This window comes from Sesamum indicum, linkage group LG11, assembly GCF_026168435.1.
Source record: "Sesamum indicum cultivar Baizhima isolate 11 linkage group LG11, ASM2616843v1, whole genome shotgun sequence".
Taxonomy (NCBI): domain Eukaryota; kingdom Viridiplantae; phylum Streptophyta; class Magnoliopsida; order Lamiales; family Pedaliaceae; genus Sesamum; species Sesamum indicum.
The window spans coordinates 10,090,199-10,102,930 of NC_142667.1; the positions used below are offsets into that span (position 1 = coordinate 10,090,199).

The window sequence follows — 12,732 nt, forward strand, 5'->3', positions numbered from 1 at the left end:
TTATATAATGGGTAAATTACAGCTACATCCTTGAAGGTTTGACATAATTACGGGTACTCCCTTGTTGTTTGAAAAATTACGAGTACCACCCTCAAATGAAAAATAGTTATGTAGTTCTTAGACGAATGAGGGCAAAATTACTATTTTATCCTTTGCTATTGTTTTTCAAAAAGAAATTGAAAAAATATAAAGAAAAAATCATAGGGTGAATAATGTAAATAATCAGTTGAGAATATTATTTCATAAAAATATTTTATAGAATTCTAAAAAATATATAAAATTATAATTCATAATTTAAAAGAAAATTTTGAGCAGTTAACCACAAAAACATTAAAACCTTACAAGAAGGGCACATTGTTAAATGAACGATAGAATCAGGAAGGTATTTGTTATTTTTCAAACAATGAAAGATATTTATAATCGTGCTAAACCTCAAGAGACACTAGAAAAAATATGATTCTTCGCTACGGTTAATTACTATAGTAGAAAAAAAAAGAAAACTGTGGCAAATACAAATCAATCACGATTTTGCAACGGCCATTACCCGTTGTTAACACAAGTGTGGCCAAATCATTAGCCATGACTAAAATCATAGCAAATATTTTGGTTATGGCTAAACATCATGGCAAATATTAATTAACTTTGGTAAAAATTTAAACTTTTACTTTGATTTTATTTAATTATGATTAATAGTTACTTTACCAAATTTTTAAATTGTAGTCATTTATATAGTGTAGGAAAAACTCAATTTTTTAATAGTGATAAATGTTTGTGATTTACATTTTGTATAATATAGGGAATAATTTTAATTTTGTTGTTTTGCATTTAAGTCAAACCTTGTTTCACAAACATTTGGTTTGAGCTGGTCAAAAGATGAAACCAAATTTTACGTAGATATGCATTAGATTTATTAATTTAGCTACCTACGTATCCAGTGGAGAGTAAAACAGGCAAAGGATAAGGAAACTCGGGAATTTCACTTCCCAAGGTGGAAAACCTGGTATTGAGTTAAGGGTTTCTTGCAAGTTTTTTTATTATTATTAATTGAAATAAATCGATTATAATCATTCTTGTCGAATATTAATATCTAATACAAACTATTACAACAATCATATCCTGATCAACAATATCGAATAAATCAAATCTAACCAACACCTACTATTACAGTAGACCACACCTACTATGCAGTAGAAACAATACCTATTGTGCAGTAAAAACAACATTCCATGTATATAGCGGGATTCGAATCCATGATCTCTAACATAATGAAGTCTCACCTTCGCCAACTAAGCTAAGCTTAGAGTTTCCTACAGTTTTTTTAGTCAGAGCAACTTCTGCAAATTAAAAAATATTGATGTAGGCCATCAAACCACGCTGGTTATATACGAGGAGTTTGAGCTATTTATAAAACATATTTTCAAAATAAAATTATAGGGCTCATATAAAATTAAAATGGATAACAACTTATTCAACATCGTACGAATCACAAACTGTATTAAATATATGTGTATACATATATATATATATATGTTACTGGCAAATATAAGCATGCAGCTCACAGATTTGCTAGATTTGCTCCTTCCGATGAACATCACATCAACATCATGTAAGTAAAATGTCTTACTAGGAATATATATATACATACATATATTAACTCAACTATGTATCTATATATGTATACTGTATATGTGAGTGTAATGTGTCAAATACCGTTGCCTAATCTTATCATGTTTCATCACTTTCTTACCAAGTGGGGTTGAGAAACCCTAAGCTCTGTCTGCTGCTGTTTTGGGTGTTTTAGGACAAATACTTTTGAGAAAGTCTAATGATTCTATATTGTGGCATTCTGGAACGCGTGGGCGAAACTGTGCAGTCCATTTAGATTAAAAATATGTCTTATAATAGGTTTTATTATTCAAAAAATGTGATGGAAAGAAGATGTGTCTGAATTTATTTTTTTTTTATTTTTTTGGATGAAATACATGTATGATTGAATGAGATGTGTTCCTATTTAAAAATTTCGTATAATTTTTTAATACGAAAAGATGTAATAGAATGAAAATATATGTCTGGATTTTATTTATAATTTTTTGTATCAAACAAAATAAGATATTTTATAATACTTTTTTTTATATGAAAAGATGTGCGAGAATGATTTTTTTTTTAAATTTATGGAAAAAAAATTCAAGTGAATATTTTCTCATAGTTTGAAATAGTATAAAATTAAAATAGACTTTGAGAAATGAAACCAAACAAAGCCTTAGACATTTACGAGTGAAAATTATGAAAATTGATTTAAGATGTAAATGTATATTATTTATTGATGTAGAACGGTTAAACATGTCGGTAGACAGTTGAAAAACGGTAAAGCATAACATGTTTTCATTATAAAACATGTTGGTAGTTTTCATTGTTCGATAACTTGGACGTACTAAGAACATTACATTAGATGATTGCTACTTACCCATTTCAAAGGCAAAACAAAATAATTAGGATTAAATTCAAAACTCCTACAGTCACTTAGTTTTGTTGAAATTTTAGTCCTTTAAGTATTTAAAGTAGCGAGGTTTTGTAAATTTTATATTTTTGCAATTTCAAGACTTTCGATGCGGAAAATTTTACATTAACCAAAAGATGGCACATGGGCCCGCAAGCGCACAAGAAAAATTAGGAATTTTTGTCTCATTGAATTTTTGTGTCAACATATCATCTCAATTTTATGAAATTTGCACTTTATCATATATATATAATAATTTTCTGATCGATTTTTCTGTTAGAAAAATATCACATGCAGTACACATGTGATATTTAAGAGCAATGTAGTGATGACTTTCCTATATGTACACTAAATGTCATGTTTTTTTTGGTAGAAAAATAAAGTAAAAAACAGTCATATATCATTAAATTCAAATTTTGTAAAATTAAAATGCTAAATTAACACAACAAGATTTAAATATCAAAATATAAAAAAAATACGTAATTCAAAGAACGAAATATAATTTACCCTCAAACCATATAGACTATAGAATCAAATTGTATTTAAAAAAAATAAATAAACGTATCAAGATGTTGACTGCATGGTCCACTTTTCTTTTTCCTAAATAAACAATAAGGAAGAAAGCATTTGTTTTTGGTTTTGGTGTCTTAGATCCATGGTTTTCAATGTTGGTTTAGGAGAGAGGAGTGATGGCTGATTACCGTTTACTTTACTCATGGTTTTTCAACTCTCTCGTCTGCTCTCCTCGTCGTAGTCGTACGTTGTTATTTGACTTTTCAAACTGCAGCTGAAGATACAAAGTCGGATTAAAGAATCTGTCCCAATTTATGTAGCATTTGCAATAATTTCAATTTTGTGTTCGAAATAAATCGTGGAAGATATTGTAAATTGAGTTTTAATGAAAGTTATGAATCTTTGAACAGAGAAGAAAAGAAGAGATTGAAGTTGAAATGTGTAGGAAAATACCACGAAATATTATCTTGTTGTAAAAATATTGTAAATACATCGCAAATATTATTGCAAAAGTCGCCATAAATTCATTAGAAGTCAAAGTTTTGACAACATGGTTTGCAACAGACAATTATTCATTGCAAGATTTGCCACTGACAAACGCATCCTAAATTTTCCGTTGCATATATTTTAGGCCAAAATATTTTACCACGGATTTATGCAAAGTCATTTTTGCCACAGATTTATGCAAAATCCGTGGCAAAATTCATTGCTATGACACAGTTTTTTGGTGATGGTTGTCGAAGTTAATAGAAGTTGCTCATAACTTTTTTGTTTAAATCAACTTATTTCCAATAATTTAAAAGGAGAAGATATAAATCAAGAAACATTTCCTTCTAACTTTTTTTGTGCAATAAATGTTGAAATGCTTATTTTAAATGGTTTCAAACACACTCTTGATACGCTGCTAATATCAAACAAATAGGGAATCTGATTTTGTTTTCATTTAAATTATACTGTATTTTCTATTTCATTTTGCATATACATATTACATATATATATTTATGTAATTTATTTTTATTTAAAAAGAATAGTACCGTGGTGCAATAAAATTTCAAATAAAAAATTCAATATGGCAACTATACTGTCCCTACCATATATCTTTTACATTTATTTATTTTATAATTCAAAAGCCTTTTATATATTTGGAATTTCAAGCAGGTTAAATCCACCTGGTCCTTATTCTTAATTTCTACAATTACTTGGAACAAGAAAATAAATAAGAGAAAAAAGAGAAGCACTTTTGGAAGGCAAAAAAAAAAGAAAAAGGAAATATGTTTCTTTTAACATTCATCAAAATAAGCGCCGGATAAATCTGAATTTCAGAAAATTTGGGGACCTCAAGAAAGACAGTGAGTTAAAGAAGAACCCGGAAAGCAAGTAGAGAGTGGATTTAGATTTAGAATTAGATAAGGTAAAAATCTAAAAGGAAAAGTAAGTGGAGTTTTTACCCAATTGAAGTACTGATACAGTGAAGTGGGATTACATCTGAATCTTGGTCCTATTCCTACCCTTCATCCCTGTCCTTTTCTACTTCGCTTTTCTTCATTATATCTCGCCTCAAAAATCTTCTCCCGGTACAAAACAAAAACCTTCTCAAGAGCCCATATGGGATTCCACCACTAGTTGCGTTCCCTGTTTCTCCGGTGTTCTCTGTTTCAGTGATTTTGAACAAATTCAAGTGGGTTGTGTTTATAGGGGAGAGAGGAGAGAGATTAGATTATATATACCAAAACCCACCAAGAAAACCAACTAAATCAACCGAAGATTCGACCTTGCGCCATAAATAATACATCCGGAGAGTGTTTGTGCATTGAAGGAGAGCGTGGGTTGTGGGTTTTTGTTTGTGGTGTGGTAGGTGAAGTTTGTGTACTGTTTTGTTGAAATGGGCAAGGTGGCGGTGGCGGCGGCGGTGGTGTGCACTGCAGCGGTTTGTGCGGCTGCGGTGGTGGTGATGAGGCGGCAGATGAAGAGCTCAGGGAGGTGGGCCAAGGCGGAGGCGATTCTGAGAGAGTTGGAGGAGAAGTGTGGGACCCCTACGGCGAAGCTCCGGCAGGTGGCCGACGCCATGACGGTGGAGATGCACGCCGGTCTTGCCTCCGAAGGTGGCAGTAAGCTGAAGATGCTCATCAGCTACGTGGATAACCTCCCCACTGGGTATGCTTGTGTTTTATGTATTTGTGTTTGTGGTTCTTGTTTCTGTGTAGATTTGATTATGTATTTACGCTAGTACTTCGTCTGTTCAATGTCAACTATCAAGATTGAGTATTTGGAGGAAAAGTTGTGGGATTCGGAGGTGATGTCAAACCATGTCCGTTGTTCAGAATTTGGGATCCCTTGTTATAATTGATTTAATTTCTTTGATCCTCAAGTGCTTTTAAATGTTGAAACCTAGTTATTACATATATAAATATTTGCCTATATAGTTTAGTGACTGATTTATAATTTTATTTTGATCCTGGTTTATACTGCTCTTCAGAAAGAGAATGACTTCTTGAGGCATAGATTTGATTTAGGTGTATCACTGGTATCAAGTCATATCTTTTTTCATAAAGTACCGGAAATTTATTTTCACATCCGGCCTATTCTCTAGCTAGATCACTTCATGTGTAGGCTTTAGCAATTCAATGGGTATCATGTCCGCCTTTTCATTTTTTTTGGAATTATAGAACATGTTTACCACATACGTATTGTCAACCAGATAAAATGGTAGCAGTTTTGGAACTCTTTATCAATGCAAATTTGAAGCTGCATACAATATTTGCTTCTATGTTTCTGGGTAAAATGTTTTCCATTTAAATCAAGAATCTATGCCTCCTTCAATGGGCCAGACGGAACTTTTTTTTTCCCCTGAGGAAGTCATATTCCATTTCACTTTTAGTGCTCCCTCGAGTTACAAGTTTGTTGTCAGCTTGGGATTCTAATGATAAAAAGCACCAGGTTTCCCTTCCCATTCTAAAGATGTTTTTGACAGAAAACTATGAGTCTCTGCTTCTTGCAATGTGCTTCTTTGCTATTTCATATGCTGGCTAACCTTTTGGAATATGTCGACCATGGTGGCTTTTTAGATTTCAGCTATTTGTCGTATAAACTACGGCTATGGTTTTCCCACCAGGAATCTGTTGGGCCCTTCTTTTGATCCTGTGTCTTTAGTCAATTTTTAGTTAAGTTTTCCATTCCAAGACTTGTTCTATAGAAGTGAATCAAGAAATATTTCAGAGTTTGTCTAAAATGGACAAGATATGTCAGTATCTGATTCTCAAAAGATTGCTTCTTCCTCTTGGATAACACTAAATACTAGACACAGTTCAACATCCTGTGGCACTGAATAGAGGAGATCTTCTATGAGTTATCTGAAGGATAGAGTTATTATTCTGCTTTTGCATCTCAAAATCTATTGTAACACAGTAAATGATTTTTCTGGTGAATTTTAAACTTTAACCTTTTTATTTAGATAAACAACTGGAATCTTTTGACCAGCTAATCGTAGAATAATTTAAATGCACTTCATAGAGATGTTGATGCTTATGTAGGATTGGTTGGCTGATGGCATATATAGATTAGCTTTCTATAATTATGTAAACATTGAGGTAGATCTATTGGGATGAATTGTCTGGCCATTCTGTTGTAATTTTCGGGAAACTTTAAGTGATGTGCAGTAATCTTAATAAAAAAATGGAGCATCCTAACATTACTCTTAACGATATAAATATCATGCATTCAGTTGCTTTTATCTAATGTTTCTGAGTTTAGGAATCCTCTTCTGAGTTGCTCCTCCAGGCCTGATTTCTGTGATCATAAAATATATTCGTGGAAATAGTAGTTTTTGCTTTTTTGATTGTACTCTAAGCAATAGAATTCATCTTGTCAAGAGTATGATTTCCCAATTCTCAATTCAGGGATGAAAAAGGATTATTCTATGCATTGGACCTTGGTGGAACAAACTTCCGTGTTATGCGGGTTCAGTTAGGTGGTAAAGACGGTATTATGAAACAAGAATTTGAAGAAGTCTCGATTCCTCCACATTTGATGGTTGGATCATCACATGTGAGTTTCAATCAGCCACCGTTGTTGCACAAATTGCTGTTTTGTATTATTTCCATGCTCTGATGCTTTCAACTGTTGTATTCAGGAATTATTTGACTTTATTGCTGCTGCCCTTGCAAAATTTGTTGATACGGAAGGTGAAGACTTTCATCTCTTACCTGGTAGACAAAGGGAGCTTGGTTTCACCTTTTCCTTCCCGGTTAGGCAATTATCATTAGCATCAGGAACCCTGATAAAGTGGACAAAAGGATTCCTCATAGAAGATGCGGTTAGTTTTTCACTTCCTTTTGTTTATTGTGTTCATTATTTGACCATTATCATACGCTTTAGCTGCTGTTGTTTGTTATTAGAAGTGTGATCTAGTATAATATGTACAGACTTATTTTTTGAGAAATATCTCATTCTTGTAAAGTTTTCACTTTTTGTTATATTTTAAAATGTGACATGAACTCCCTCCAACTTTTGGTGTGCAATGTAATATGTACATGAACGGTATCCTTGAAATCCTCAGAGTTTGGTTCCTTAGAACTTTGCATTAGCTCTTGTTGGCCAACTGGCCATCTCCTATTATTATTCCCAGAGTTCTCTTTTTGAAATAACTTTCCTTCCTCCTCCTCCAGCCCTGACTTTTCTCTTTGACTCCCAAGTCCACAGATTCCATCTTCATCACTTCCGTTTTCTCTTCTTGAATCTCAACATCTAGCCACTTGGCATTGCCCCTCCACCTCTCTCTCAGAGTCAATTTTTTGGGAAGGGTGAATTGAAAGAAAATTGTGAACACTCCGAGTTCAAATTCTAATCTCATAAACATGGAGCAAAGATATTGTATTTCTGGACTGTAGTTTTTAGCATCATAATTTAATTCAAAACCAGAATTGTTCTTATTATCATTATGCGGCACCTATGGATGCAAATTTCTAGTGTGGCTTCTCTAACTTTAGGCGCTCGTTATTTCTATATTGCACCGTGGCTGCTATATTGATTGTGAATATAAGTGCCAAGTTCCGTATTTCTACAAATGTTCATCCAATTGGCCACACGTCAATTAATTCCATATTTGGATGGATTCTCCTTTTACTTGATTCAAAGCTTTTCAATACTACATATCACATAAATAAAAAAAGGCTACTTATCAAGCATGCAACTGAGATCAATACAGGAGTCGTGATTATATTGTTTTTCTCATTCTTTTGGCACACAAAGAAAGACATTTATTTTTATTGCTACTTCATTCCCATTGTCAATCCATCCTTGAACCTACTCTATTCCGTCTGTATCCTTCAAGCAACTAAGGCACCGCCACACACCAAAGTTAGAGATTCTTGAACTTCTGGGATGACTTTGTAGTTAACTGTAACTGTGAAGTGAATGAACTGTGGGACTACATTGTCGGAATAACTGATGTAGAGAAATTTCCATCCTTCCCCAAATAGCTTTTATAATGATTTATATTTTAGTCTCAATGTAATCTTGCATTACCAATTGTTCACTTTTGAATAGGTTGGACAAGATGTTGTGGGAGAGCTCACAAAAGCAATGGAAAGACTCGGCCTTGATATGCGTGTTGCCGCTCTTGTGAGTCCTTAGTTTATCCCTATAAGATGCTATTTCCTTCTTTCTTGTGAGCAACAATAATTTTGGTGAATTTGCGCGTGGTTTTAGAAGCTATTTTCTGTGGTCCTTTTCACTTTCTGCTCACCACCCCCCTGTTCTCTTTGTCCCTATGCACACACATCACAAGATTAAAGGTTGAACTGCAGAGAGAAACCCTTGCTTCTCTTTTGAATATGTGCTACTATAAAGAATTATCTTTCATCATTGCCTAATGCAGGTCAATGATACAGTTGGAACATTAGCTGGAGGACGGTACAATAATCCAGATGTCATTGCTGCTGTGATCCTGGGAACAGGAACTAATGCAGCATATGTCGAACGGGCTCATGCAATTCCGAAGTGGCAGGGTCTGCTACCTAAGTCCGGGGAAATGGTTGGTGCTTTTTAGATTTTCGCAGTGATAGATATTCTAGTCGATTTACACAGAAACTCACATTTGTCATTGATTATTGTTTGGATCTCTTTATAACTTAATTGTATTGATGGAGATTTCATTTTATTTTTGGAGGTTATAAACATGGAATGGGGTAACTTTCGATCATCACATCTTCCACTTACGGAATATGATCAAATACTTGATGCTGAAAGTTTAAACCCTGGAGAACAGGTAATTTTAGCCACCTTTTTTTTTTTCTGCCGATATTGCTGCTAATGCTATTGAGCGTACATCATCTGATATCATGTTTCGTCTTGTTATCCAGATTTTTGAGAAGATAATTTCTGGTATGTATCTCGGAGAAATCGTCCGTAGAGTTTTATGCAGGATGGCCGAAGAAGCATCCTTTTTTGGTGATACCATCCCACCGAAACTCAAAATTCCATTCATATTGAGGTATGGAATGATAGTTGAGACAGACAGGACATCAATTCTTCCATTCTCCTGATTGGGTTGCATGCCTATTTCACTCCTTTACGTCATGGCCGATATTTTTATTGTCAGAAAATGCTGAGCCAATATCATGCATTGTCCTGATTGTTGCATGCATCTTTCACTTCTTCTACTGCACCAGAGACTTTACTGAAATTCTTATAACTAATGGTTAAGAGTCAATGGTGTAACCCTGTTGCTTAAACTGACTATAGTTTTGAAAAAAGGCTCACAGTATAGAGAATAGACTCGTATTCCAAGACATCTTGAAAGGAAAGGCACGAAAAATTTGGATAGAGAGTACGAACTTGGCAATCCAGTTACAGGATAGCGATCATAAAAGAAGTGGAATATGGGTTCTCTGTGGTCCTGTTTGAGGTAAAAGCAACATAGATTCATAAGTCAGTGATTTACCGATAAATGCTCTCTATCCATTTGCTCCTACTAAAATCCGTCTCCCTGTTTCCCCTTTCAGTTTACATGATATATATGGACTTCATATTCCGTTACGTGACAGTTGAGATAAGATGAGTTAATCTGATGACACGTATTTCAAAGTAGGCTAGCATAAACGTATATCTACTATGAGCAAATTCTGACGAGTAGGTTCTCGTCTATATCAGCCCGAGTTTTCAGTTTTAGGATTTCTTGCACTTTTATTTGTTTTTTTGAAGAAGGATTTCTGGCACTTGTAAATAAGAAAAGGGTAAACTACACAGGCACGGTCACAACAGTGCACCCCTGAGGTTGGCTTAAATTATAACTACTGCCCTGTTGTTTTAAAATTACATCTACACTCACTGAGGTTTTGCTCCCTCCAACGTTTACCTCCTTCTCAGTTAGTGAGCATTATGGTTTTAGAGTGATGCAATTAAAGAGTGCGGTAGTCTTCTGAAATTGCCCTTCCAGAAGTAACTCTGACTGAGATTTTACTAATTTTTATTGGTGATGTTTTTTGGCTTAAATGTAAGCCCCTTATAAACGTCAAAATTATTCTAATTTTTCCAATATAAACAAGCGTAACAATGTCAAAACTATATTTTTGATATGTTACGTTACACCCCTTATAGTATTTAATCTTAGATAGAACCCCTTGCATTATCAGGAAAAAGGTCCATTTACTTTTTTATTTTTTGAAAATCATGAAATCTTTAAGGATAAATTTGTCATTTCATTCGGCTTCTCGAAAGAGCAAAACTGTAAGGGTTTAGGTTTAACTTTTAAGTTACAAACAACAAGGGGTTAATTGTAATTAGCCAACATGTTTGAGGGTTTAGTTCAAATAAAAACGGAGAGAAGCTTTTTTCAAACTGAAACTCTTGAACCAACAAACCAGAAACTTGACTTTGATGGTATATCCATCATGTGAATAGAATTAGGCAGATTCATTTGTAAAATACTTAAGAAGTGGTAAAAATTAGTGATAAGCGTAAATCGAAGATGGTTGGCTATGTATTTTAAAGATTTTTATAAGCCCATACATGTTATAAGATGTTTATAAAGCATATAAACATGTCAAATCTTATTCTAAAAATAAGCTATTGAAGTGTTTGGATAAAATAAGATGATCGAGCTTATAAAATGTTAGTAATGGTGAATTATAATTAATTGAAGGAGTTTGTTAAGTTTAAAATAACTTAGAAACTCTTACTTTTTCCAAGCCTATAACCTACTAAGAGCTTGTAATATCTTTTTGTGAAAAATTTACAATACACTTTGTAGTATGTTATAAACTCTCCAACATCTTGTAACATATTTTAAAGAACATATAAAGCTTACTGAAACACCCTCTTATCCGTGTTGCTTTCTTGCTACTAATGCAAAGCCTTTTCTAGCGTATTGGGCTGTGTTCTTGAATGGATCAGCTCACTTATCAACTGTGCGTGAATGCATTATTCTGAGCAGTGCTAAACATATTGAAGCTATCATGGTTGTTCTTGTTTTAAGTTTTAGGGCATCTTTTTCCTTGTTTCTGGAGTTGCAAGCTTCGAGCAGGATGCACAATTGGGTGTATTAAACATATTGGACTGAGTTCTTCCATGATGCTACACTTTGTCTTAAAATTACTTGGGCAATGGAAAATGGGAATTGCTGAGACCTTTCTGCGGTTAAGCATTTCTTCATGTAGATAGATCACCAAACTCTGCATGCTGCATTTATTTGGTGTAAGGCATTATAACTTACGATGCAGTACTGAATGCCACCATGCAGGACTCCTGACATGTCCGCTATGCATCACGACACCTCTCCTGATCTCAAAGTGGTCGGAAGTAAACTAAAGGATATTTTGGAGGTATATACTCTGCCCCAATACGCAACGAGATTTTCGTTAAGTTTCAGTCTGATCTATTTGCAAACTTCTCTTAATTCTTCCTCCACGTGAAAAATACATGACAGGTACCTAATTCCTCCTTGAAAATGAGGAAAATTATCGTGGAGATATGCGACATCGTTGCCACACGAGGGGCCCGTCTCTCTGCTGCTGGGATACTTGGTATTCTCAAGAAACTCGGAAGAGACACTGTGAAAGAGGGAGAGAAGCAGAGGTCAGTCATCGCTTTGGACGGTGGATTGTTTGAGCACTATACTAAGTTCAGAAAATGTATGGAGAGCACTCTTAAGGAGCTGCTGGGAGATGTTGCAGAGGATATCGTCGTCGAGCATTCAAATGACGGCTCGGGCATTGGAGCTGCTCTTCTAGCAGCTTCTCATTCCCAGTACCTGGAAATCGACAACTCCTGACCCTGATGGGGGCCATCACAGTGTAATAGTTGAGTTATATATATTTTTCATGAGTTTCGGGTTTTTATTTCTGTAGGAATGAGTAGTCTTTCATCCAACTGTAGTCCGGGAATCTCCGGCAGCATATCAGGTTTATGGTCTCTCAAGAGAGCATAGATGATTGGTATGTATCCTTATACTGCGACCCCATGGTGGATAATGGTCTGCATCAGTGCTAACCACTGGTGTGGGAGGCACTAGTGGAAGACCATTGTGCGACGGCACACTGGGAATAAAGTTGGGGTTGAAATTGTTGAAATTTTCAGTTGGTTAATGTTTGGACCGGTGTCGTCTTAGGTCTTAATTCCAAGTGCTAATAATGAGGAATCGTAATCAATGTGGCGTCTGATGTTGCATACTTTGGTAAAGGATCTTTTTTCAGTTAATTATTTCCTTTATTTTAGATCTATCTACT

The 12,732-nt window shown here is 34.5% G+C and overlaps 1 protein-coding gene across 1 annotated transcript; it reads left to right on the forward strand.

Annotated features, from left to right (window-relative positions):
- Nucleotides 1-4,453: 4,453 nt before the first annotated feature.
- Nucleotides 4,454-12,703, forward strand: LOC105173552 (hexokinase-1). Its single transcript, XM_011095334.3, has 9 exons — nucleotides 4,454-5,164; nucleotides 6,907-7,054; nucleotides 7,140-7,322; nucleotides 8,555-8,629; nucleotides 8,886-9,041; nucleotides 9,177-9,275; nucleotides 9,370-9,500; nucleotides 11,748-11,829; nucleotides 11,934-12,703. The coding sequence occupies exons 1-9, from the start codon at nucleotides 4,893-4,895 to the stop codon at nucleotides 12,276-12,278; spliced, it is 1,491 nt and encodes a 496-aa protein (XP_011093636.1). The 5' UTR covers nucleotides 4,454-4,892; the 3' UTR covers nucleotides 12,279-12,703.
- Nucleotides 12,704-12,732: the final 29 nt, after the last annotated feature.

Coding starts and splice junctions, on each gene's coding strand:
- LOC105173552 (XM_011095334.3), top strand. CDS start 4,893: ATGGGCAAGGTGGCGGTGGCGGCGGCGGTGGTGTGCACTGCAGCGGTT. Junction 7,323..8,554: donor GATTCCTCATAGAAGATGCG/GTTAGTTTTTCA, acceptor ACTTTTGAATAG/GTTGGACAAGATGTTGTGGG. Junction 9,501..11,747: donor AAAATTCCATTCATATTGAG/GTATGGAATGAT, acceptor GCCACCATGCAG/GACTCCTGACATGTCCGCTA.